Source organism: Crocodylus porosus, unplaced genomic scaffold (assembly GCF_001723895.1).
Source record: "Crocodylus porosus isolate Cpor-Errol unplaced genomic scaffold, CroPor_comp1, whole genome shotgun sequence".
In the NCBI taxonomy this organism is placed as follows: Eukaryota; Metazoa; Chordata; order Crocodylia; family Crocodylidae; genus Crocodylus; species Crocodylus porosus.
This window is the reverse complement of record NW_017728915.1, coordinates 8,168,666-8,179,535: the sequence shown is the minus strand read 5'-3', so window position 1 is coordinate 8,179,535 and position 10,870 is coordinate 8,168,666. Positions and strand designations below refer to the sequence as shown.

The 10,870-nt window shown below is 40.9% G+C and overlaps 1 protein-coding gene across 3 annotated transcripts in view; it reads right to left on the bottom strand.

Annotated features, from left to right (window-relative positions):
• Positions 1–1,727: 1,727 nt before the first annotated feature.
• CBFB (core-binding factor beta subunit) overlaps positions 1,728–10,870 on the bottom strand; it is a 63,651-nt gene continuing 54,508 nt past the window's right edge. For all 3 annotated transcript variants that reach the window (XM_019535642.1, XM_019535643.1, XM_019535641.1), the window contains one exon: positions 1,728–3,775. In XM_019535642.1, the coding sequence (XP_019391187.1) occupies positions 3,753–3,775 (23 nt within the window). In that variant the 3' untranslated portion in view covers positions 1,728–3,752. The remainder of the gene's footprint in view (positions 3,776–10,870) is intronic.

Sequence of the window (10,870 nt, the reverse complement as noted above, 5' to 3'; positions counted from 1 at the left end):
TTCCGTCTCCGTGCTGGCAAGAGGGGAGTTCCCCAACCTGTAAGTGTGGTGCCGGTTCTTCCTCCCCATGTGCAACACCTTGCACTTATCAGGCTGGGAGGGATTCTGGATGAACTGTTTGGGGCCCCATTTGGTGATGTTTGCCCAATATTTAAGGATGGTAAAGAAACATGAGTCATTGGAAATGGGAAAGAAAGATACAGCTCAGGTGTGGGAGTGAAGAAGTCAAAATCTATTCGATTTAGCAGCTCACCGTGACTTGAAAGAGTTAATGCTGAGAGGAGCTATGCTCAATGGGCACTACTGTACATCTTATTCAAACGGGCTGAACTAACCTAGCCATATGGTAGGTTCCTATGTCCTCCACAGGAGGTTTATATTGAGCAGATTCTTTTTGGTATTGGTTGGTGGAACCGGAGCATGCTCCGTCCACTCCATGCATTGACCTGGTATTGCAGTGCTTCCAGGACCGGTGCAAAAAAAAAAGTTCCCATCAGCATATCAAATGCAGCAATTAGGGCACCAAGGGGAGGGTCATCAGGGCTGGCTCTGGCCCTCCCTATGCTGGCCTGTGGAAGAAACACCTGCCCAATTTTTTTTCTTAAGGCCCCCTCCTCCCCCTCCAAAAAAAAGTTCTCATCAGCATGTTTGTGCAATACGGGCTATGTACTTTGTAGTCATGCTTAGCATTGGCCACACTTCATCAAGGTCATAGTTGGTTATGAAGAATGTGTGTATCCAGAATCAGGCTCCTCAGTCACCTGAGGACCCATCAAGCCTGACAGACATCATCCTTGACTCCAAGGGACTGCTGATGACAACTGGTTACCATTACTGAGCACATACTGCTTTTAGCAAAAGTTCAAAAACAGACAATGTATTTAATGGAAGTTTCCTCGAATACGACTAAGATGAAGGATTTTTCCCCCAGGGCTGATTAGGGTGAAACCTAATCTTGTATTCAAGCAAATACAGTTAATTCAGAGCTTTGTTTACATAAAAGGAAATTTTGAAAATTTGGGAGTAAAATCTTGCCTTTTATCTTTATTTCATTTCTAATGCTTTCATTTTCTATTTGGACTTCAAGCTGAAGTTTTTAGGGGGGGAATCCTGTGTGTGACCTGGGGTACCAGCATCATCAAATGTTAAATGTTTATGGTTTTTCAGCTGAAAAACTTGTTTGTTTGTTTTTTTAAATGTAACATTTAGCTTCCAAAATCTCCCAGTCCTGTAAATTGAAGGGTTTTTTTTAGTGACCTACTTTACAAGTGTGCTTTAATTGCTTATACTGAAACATGCATACAAACAAACATTTACTGTAGAAGTACATGACTTTTTGCTGCTGTAACACATTGTTTTAAAAAAGCATTACTTTAAAATTATACTACAAATCAATGGCTAAATCTTTACAAGCTAAACTACAAGCAAAAAACAAGTTTAAAGGAAGCAATAACAAGTTTCAATTCACCAACACTGATTGTGTTCCTTTACTATCATTGCAAGTACTTTACAATAGCCATTAATATTTTGAAATATTCAAAGTAAAAGGGAATTTTAGGACTGGTTTAAATGACCACTGGATGTCACTGTTGCTTTTTAAAAAAATTAAACACTAAGACCTCAAATGATAGCAATTTGGAAATAGTACGCACCATTCAGTTAATCTCTAACAAACATTTGTGTGCTAGCGTGGATTACCAGAATTGTCAGAAATAAATTTACAGCCATTTGTTTTCACTACACAAGAAGTTTATTATGAAAGTAAGTTAAACATACAACACAAAGGTAGCAAAAGCAATCCTGTAGTTTAAGGCAATTCTTAGAAGAGATGAATTCGAGAAAGATGATGCAACTTCTGTTTAAATAGAAATTATGAAAAATATCAAATTGCATCAATAACTTAAAACGCACTTTAAAAAGTCTGCACTAACCAGCAGAGTGGGTAAGGACTTGTGATCTTAATGCCAGCATTAAGATATAGTAAGCAGCACAATGCTAGATGATGACAGGAAAGGTTCAGTATTTACATAGAGCAATGTTAATATCTGATAGCATAATTTTCTGTGTACTTATGGTTTAAAACCAAGATCTAAAACCACTAGGAAAATTATGTAAAATAAATCTTCAGACTATTGCATCAAAATTATACAGAATGCAGAAAGGAACCAGGATAGTGCTAGGGCTGTATGTATGCTACATAAACGTCCTAGAAAAATGGGTTTTGGGGAAGGAGGGATAAACACACCTGGGTGGGCCAAAAGCCACATTGAAGCTGGTCTTCAGATTACCCATAGCTAAATCAATGCATCCAAATATTTTCATCTGATGCTCCCACAGCTTTCTTTTCAAAATTGTTTACCGAACAGCTTCAGCATTTTAATATTAAGCAATTATTTCACATGACAAAATTCAAATGACTAAAAGTTAGAAAGAATATAGATACAAACAAAACCAAATGGCAGTACTTTTCAACCTGTTATGTTAGTAATGAAGTTAATGGAAATTAGGAGTAAGCCCTTTACAAAGTCATTCATTCACACAAGTAAATTAATTTCAAATCGTACCCTGGTGGAAAACAATACTGTGTAACTTTCTTTTATTAAATCTTCTGCAAATAAAGCAAAGTGGGTTATATGCACAATGAATTTTTCTGTACACAACCACTGATCTCTTTCATCATTTAGCATAATTTTACAAAAAGCATAAGGTATAAAATACATTTAAAGCAGCTATCTTAAACATGATTTAATACATATCATATTTGCAGCTGATCACTTTGTCCCCAGTTTAACATGCTGTCAAATTTAATCATAAAGTTGCAGTATTCCATTTCAGAACTATTAAAAAAAAAAGAAAAAAAAAAAGAAATCCCTGAATAAAACAGAAGCCAGCCTGCGACTTCCTGAAAGTTTCAGTAGAGTACTATATACAGGGGCACATTAACACCCAAACTCATTTTGCACTGAAATAAAACCTAGAATAGGTCCTGGGACAGAATGTACTAGGACATAAAAATATATATTTTTTAAAATTAACATTTAAAAATATGGAACCAATGAGTTGTTAGCAGTTAAAAGAATACTGCAACTTGAACAATCAAAACCATATGTTAGAAAATTGATTCTGACAGCTCTGCTACTGGGCTTAACTTGTAAATAATGTAAAAAAAGTCATCAGTCTTTAAAATGTCTTGCAAATTCACAACAAAAAAGAAACTGCAAAAAAGATAAGAATGCATATCTAAAAGCAGGAGCACAATAATGACAAATGAAACTTCCAAAAGCCCATATAAAAAAAATTAAGTTTGGAATGCGTTGGCTTCCAGCAATTTACAAAAAACGAAACAAATTGTAATCTGCAATATCTTGACCTATTTTTAAGTGACAATTTTTATTACAGTTGAGAAAAATGGTTTTATAGCTGCATAAGTTTCCATTTCACTAAAATAGTGCCAACAAAAATAAGTTTGCATAGAAAAACAAAATCTCAAATTGCCACTGGCTACATGCTTAAAATGGGAAATGCAGGTATTGTAACATAAACATAGTGCAAACCATGGCAGTTCATGATGTTTGTGACTGCTGTCGGTCAGGAAATAGACCATAGTATACCCAGTTATCACAGTTTCTGGTCTTTTATTCAATCCTTTGCCAAGTATAAGCAATGCATATGCACAGACCCATGGCATGTCTGCTGCTGCTGTCAATTAACGTAGTTTGAGATCATCACCACTTCCTAGGTTAGATCCAGGACTAGGGTCTTGCTGTCTTCTTGCCTGTGTTAACAAACATGTGTTTAGAATAATACATATGATTTGGGAACAGCACATTTAACAATTCAACTACAGCAATAAAACCATTCAATTCCAAGACAAAAAGGTCAACACTGCGAATAGTATTAGATCAAGTATATTTAATGTGCCAAAATACCCCCACCTTATGCCTGCAGAAGGGGAACTGACAAAAGCCTCCCAAGACAGCTGCAGAAGCAGAGTTCTCTGACTTTCTGGCTTCCCCTCCCCAGCTCTGGAGCCATCACAGCAGACTCCAAGCACTCAATTTCTCCCCCATGGATTTGGAGTTGGCAATTCAGAACTTCCCAGCTATCTGGTTTCCAGAGCTGGCAAGTTTTGTCCAGGCTTTGCACCTCTTTTGCAGCTGGACTGGAAGGCTTGTCAAGTTCACTTTCTGCCAACTGACTGACTGGAGCCTTCCAGGAGAGCAGCAGGAAAGCTAAAAATTCTGCCTTGGTTCTCCCAAAACAGAATTCTTCTCAAAACCCCTTCCTGTTGAACAACTGTCTAAGGGCTTATTGGATGGGAGCCCTTTGCTGTAAGTATATATTATAGCAGCACAGTCTACACAAAAAGGCAGAAATATACTGTCATTATTCCTAAATAAATCCACCTGAAACATGTTAGTTTGACAGACATTCAACACAATCTATTTTTTGTAATGAAGAACTTCAATACATATAATGAAATAATACACTCATTAACATTATATCTACAGTTTTTTTGTTCATTTGTTTTTACCCTCAAACTAATCTCAGTTTTGGCCACTTTCAAACCATGAACAAAAACAGTTGGCTCACATGGAAAAATATTACTGAAGAGAAAAAAAGAAAAAAAGCAATAAATGAAGATGCAGTAATTAGGTGAAGTATTCTGTTTTCTCAGGTGTGTCCTCAAGGTCGTTCTGGTGGATACCTTTTCATTTATGTTAATAAAAAAGCAAATTAAGAACCAAATGCTTTATTATGCAAAAATTATGTAGATGCAGGTGTGACAAAAAAGACTGTAGATTAAGTCTGTATTTATAATCTTAACTACAAATTATAAACATCCCCAAAAAATCCAGTTTGGTTGTTTTTTAAAAGGGTGAGAGTCTGAAAGCCAAAACTTTTATTTTTTTAGGGTCCATGAAATATGTCATAGCTAATCTAAGTGTAAACCTTAGAAACACTGCCACTTAATCAGGAATGTTACAGCTGTACACTATCTTAAAACTAATACATCAGTCCATATTGGATGGGCACCGATAAAATGAAAACTGACATTATCAGCAAGCAATCAGCTTTTTTTGGCTGGTGTAACCAATGTCACCGATAAATGCTGTGTGCACGCATGCACCTGCAGCATGCATGGGGCCAGGAATGCAGCCCGGAGAGCAGCTTCCTGCATGTGTGTGCAGTGTAGGAAGGGGGGCAGATTGAGGTCCCCAGTGAGGGAGGGAGTGGGCCTGGGGCAGGCACTGCCCATCTGGGGTGGGGTGTGGGACAGGGCTGCACGCAGCTCGTCTGAGGGAAACAGGGTGGGGAATGGCTCCCTTTGCTGCATGCACTCCATGCAAGGCATGGGGGGCATGTGCCCCCCAGATTTCTGCACAGGGCAACGGTGGGCTGCCTGCTGCGGGCTCAGGGCCAGGAGCTGTGCTGGCCTCTTCCCAGTAGGGGCGGTGGGCTATGGCAGATTCTGGGGTGACTGTTGCCCACCCCATAACCCCCTTCTAGTGTTACTGCTGCCTGCACCACCCCCACCCACCCTGAGCACAGCCCTAGCCAGTCCCTGGCAGGAAGAGGCACAGCCCCTGACCCTGCAGTCTGCTGTTACCCCACACACAAATCCAGGGGACACACGCCACATGGGGGTATGCACAGCAGCAGGGAGCCTCTTGGCTCCCCCCTGATGAGCTGTCCAAAGCTCTGTCCCACACCACACCCCAGCAGTGCCTGCCCCTGCTCTAGCCCCACTCCTTCCCTCAACATGGGGGCCTTGATGCCCCCCACACCCTTTCCACCCCACAAACTTACCAACTGGGTGCTGGTCTCCAAGCTGCCAGGCTGCATAACTGGCTATTGGACTGGCATTGGGCAATTTGGCTAGTTAATAACTGGCCAAAGAAATCTTTATCAGTGCATCCCTATCTTAAACCCTAGACATAGTCAATGTAGATGTTTTGAGCCACATTTCCAATGAATTTATGTAGAAAAGTATGTGGAAACACAAAGTCTGAGATGCCTGCTGTTACAAGTAGGTTGATGTAGTGAATAGTAAGGTGGTAAAACATTTTCTCTCTCGTTGCTGCTGACTTTACCACCTCTATCATGCAGGCCCCAAACCTGAAAATTACTTTGACTGCTGCCTCTTCATACAGATAGGATGGATACAGATTCTGGCTACCACATCTTTCTGAAGACTGCCAAGATCTTATGTGTACATTTCTGCTGCCAAATGTTTTCCTCTCAATTACTTTAACATTCTCCTCTGTCCTAACCAAAAATAAACATTACCTTGCTTCAGTACCACAAACTGTTCCTAAACCTCATTTTTGTTGTCTGTTGATTGTGATATGCAATTCCCTTGGATCCCTCGCAAGTGGCTTCTTAGGCAATGCTCCTCATTTAAGCTTGTCCATGGTCGTCCCTTCCATGCTCTATGAACTCTGTTTTGCCCCTATTTACACTTGCTTACTGCCTTCACTTTACTGTTTGTTCCTCCTGCTATATCAATGCTGTTAACATTATCTACTCACTCGTCAATCCCAAACAATCACCACTGTACATTCTTTGAACACAGCCCACATGCATGATGCACCTTTTGTTTCATCCACAAATGCCCCACCCTACTGTTTTACATCTCCTTTGTCACAATCAATTTAGTTGACTTATACATCAACTGTGCACAAGTTCCTCATTCCCTTTCCCATGCTTTCCTGTTTGTGTGTTCTTGGATTCTGAGCTCCTTGCATGTCTGACAACCACATCACACAGTACAGGTACTACCATAAATAATACAATATTTTTTTCCTGCAAATGCAGCCTTGATTTAACTTCAGTTAGAGATACATGGGACAAGTCTAGTTAATGGCCTTCCCCTTGCCCCCCCCCCCCATTAACCCAAAACGACCATGTTTGTTCTCTACAGTTTCAGTGAGATCAATGCAGCTCAAATTATTTTAAAAGTTACTTTTGCCTCCTGTTTTCCTAGTCTCAAGCCATGGAGGAGACATTACTGAGCTCCTAAAGCGCCAAAGGTATTAAGAGCTGCAGCCAACTTGACAAGATTGGCAATAGCATAATGAAAATGGTGCCTTTAACAATTATCAAGGCCTCTTGAGACAGGATATTCCTCATTCATTTCCCAGTGATGTTTCTAACTATCAACAATTCTCCAGTAAGTACAGAAAATCTTTTTGTCAGCAGACACTTAAAGAGACTGGTTTGTTCAATGTAAGGACTTCTTTTTTAGAAGCTGTACTTATTTTTCTGTCCAAGAAGTGTTTCACCATTTTTTCCCCATTTTTAGTCTAATATTTTGGTATATTTTCTTCATGTCTGTACAATGCACAGCTCAGTAAGTCTGGCTTTTGGCACAAATACACTAAGATAATATCACAGAGCAGATTCCCAGTGGTGCAAGTGATAATTGTTCCAGTGAAATCAATGAAACTGTATGGATTTACAGTTGTGGACTACAAAATTCACAGGACCTACACAAAGATCCTTCAAACCTTGATGACAAAGGGAAGGAAGTGTAAGGTAGCAGCTGTATCTTCAATACCAGTGAAAGATTTAGTCAAACTGTGTTAAACAGCTTACTGCAATTTAATATAAAGACCCCAAAGCTTAACTTTTTGTGGTTACTTTTATAAAGTGACCTAAGTGTTCACTCATTGTAGGCTTGATATGAGGTAACTAATAGTCCTATTTAGCATCTGATAAAGTGAGCTCTTGCTCACAAAAGCTTATTCACCTCCGAGTCCATTAGTCTAAGAAGCACCTCTACCTTACCTTGAATTCAATTTACAAGTTGATATTCAAATATTGCAATCAAGGGTGTGGTTTCCAGAACACTAATTAAAAATGACAATTATTGCACTTGTATCATATTTCTTCAGTGTTATACCTGCCGAGTTTACTAACAAAACAGGAAGTTTTCCTGGCATTAATGCTATAAACATTGCTGCAGAATATGAAGTTTGTTTTCTTTTATTTTGGAACTCCAATAAGCATAAATTTAATCTCAACTCCCAACCTTCAGACAAGCACTGCTAATTTATTCCCTTCTGAATGGAACTTTATTTGCTGTCTCACTGCTTCTTTCTCCCTTTCTCTGAAACTATTCCTCACATCTGGCTCGCTGAACTCACGTTTAAGTACACTTTGTTACCTCATCTTAAAAATAACTACCACCACCACCCACTATAAAAAGCCTATTTTCATCCAATATTAAAATAGTTAAAATAGTCAAGCATTACCTATATCCATGGTAGGCTTTGGCTAAAATGTGTTCTGCACCTTCAGTGTGTTGTCTCCTCTCTGCATCCTTCCCCAGTGTTCTGCTTCTTTCTTCACCATCTATGTAGCCTTATCTCTTCCGCTCTACTGAGGACTCCCAAATTTATTTCTTCTCTTCCCTTTGAATTTTCTTAATCTGTTTAGTCCTGCATCTCCAACTGTCCTTCCAACATGATCAAGTGGATATGTAACAGTAATTACTGCATCAAACTAAGCAAGCTAAAAGTTGGAATCCTTCAAAACTCTTTCCTTGCAACTCAGTCATTATGAGGACTCCATTTTGTTCATTAAGTGAGCTTGTAACTTCATGATGTATTGAACTTCATCCAGGCAGGTAGCTCAATTCTATTTGGACTACATCACTACTCTTAAAAAAGCAGTTTCTTTTGCTTGCTTGCCTATTTTCTACTATCTCTTACCTCATACAGTTTCCTTTCTGGTTATCTGGCAGCCCATATTAATAACAACACTTCATTCAATATGGACTCCCACTGCTACAAACGCGCTTGCTCAGTGTTCTGGATCACAGGGGGCAGGGAGGGAGAATTGTGGCCATGAAGGGGGTAGGGGATCACATCCATATGCAGCAACAGGAAGTGGCTGGGGGGAGGGAGGGTGTTCCATGTAGGGTACAACCCAGTGGCCCATGCCCTGCCTTGTGTGGCCCACGTGGCTTGTGGTCACCACTGATGCAGCCACCAGGAGCTTAGAAGTTGGACAACCCTGCCCTAAGCATATTCTTACAGTTTCATAATTGGTAGGGTCGGAAGAGACCTGAGCAGATCACCAAGTCTGACCCCCTGCCGTGGCAGGAAAGAGTACTGGGTCAAACAACTCCAGCAAGGTGTTCATCTAGCCTCGTCTTAAAGACCCCCAGGGTAGGAGCCAGCACCACTCCGCTTGGAAATTGGTTCCAGATCCTAGCCGCCCTGACCGTGAAGTAGCGCCTCCTGATGTCTAGTTCGATTTACCCTCTGCCAGCTTGTGACCGTTATTCCTGGTCACTCCTGGTACTGCTCGGGGGAACAGGGACTCCCCCAGTGCCTGCTGGTCCCCTCTGACTAGTTTGTAACAGGCCACTAGATCCCCTCTCAGCCTTCTCTTGTGGAGGCTGAACAGGTTCAGGTCCCGTAGCCTCTCCCCGTAGGGCCTGCCCTGCTGCCCCGTGATCACGTGAGTGGCCCTCTTCTGGACCCTCTCCATGCTGTCCGCATCCCTCCTGAAGTGCAGCACCCAGAACTGGACGCAGTACTCCAGCTGAGGCCTGACCACTGTCGCATAAAGGGGGAGTATTACCTCCTTGGACCTGCTTGAGATGCAACTGTGGATGCACGACAAGGTGCGGTTGGCCTTCCTGACTGCATCCCCACAATGCCAGCCCATATTCATTTTGGCATCAACAATGACTCCAAGATCCTATTCTGCCTCTGCACTGACAAGAGGGGAGTTCCCCAACTTGTAGGTATGGTGCTGGTTCTTCCTCCCCAGGTGCATCACCTTGTACTTGTCAGTGTCGAAACCCATCCTGTTCTCATCCACTCACCCCTGTAATTATGTTTGAAAGCCTTTCTATTTCTGTTAAAATAATCATCCCGGTACTTCAAAACGTCTTCCTTCAGCAAACTTTTCCCCCCACCCCATGAAGTCATTTAAACATAAACTATTGAAAAACTGCTAAAAATTTGATCTGGTACAATCATGTGTCCCCAAAAAATCACTATCTAATTTGGATTATATGCTATTTGAGGCTTGGACTAAGTAGCCTTTCTGCATTGTATCACTTACTTTGGTGATACTCAAAACAAAAGGAAATTATTCCTTTATGCCTCATGCTTACAAAATTGACAAGGACAGCCACCATCACTGGTTATGTATAAAGCCTGAACTTTCAGAAAGCCTTCCGTACAGACAATTAAATTAAAAAATAGATTATAATCAATCATGTACAGAGCTAAAGATTTTAAATGCTAGAGGGCATCTATTTGTTGCATCCAGGAAAACAAGTTTCGTAAACTACCTCCTCTGAATTACTATAGAAAATATAAATTATTGCTTCCACATTAATTCACTAACCTTTAATGACACTGACAAAAGTATATGAAATACTGGTTTTTATTAAATAAGGTTACAGTTCAATTTTCCCTAAAAAGGAGAATCCTGTGCAAAGTTACTCTCCTCAACAGAATAGATGTTTTATAATCCTGTACGGTACACTAACAGAAGTATAGTATTACTAAGACTAAAAAGGTAATTATTACAGGAGTACTGATAGAGATTTTGGAAGCCGATATCGATAGCTGATTTTTAAGGAGGCGTATTGGCCAATACCAATCTGATTTCTGATACAGCTGCACACATCTGGTAAATCTGTTGTGGTGAAAGGGGAGGGAGGAGGGAAGGGACATGGGGCAGGCAGATCAATACATCAATACTCCCTGTGGTGAGGGAGCAGTGGGGCTGGTGCTGTCCAGCAGGGGTGGGGCAGGGCGGGCGCAGGACAAAGCTGCAGCTCATCCTGCGGGCGTGGGGGAGAGCTGGCTCCCACCACCATCCCCGCCTGTCCAGAGCGACC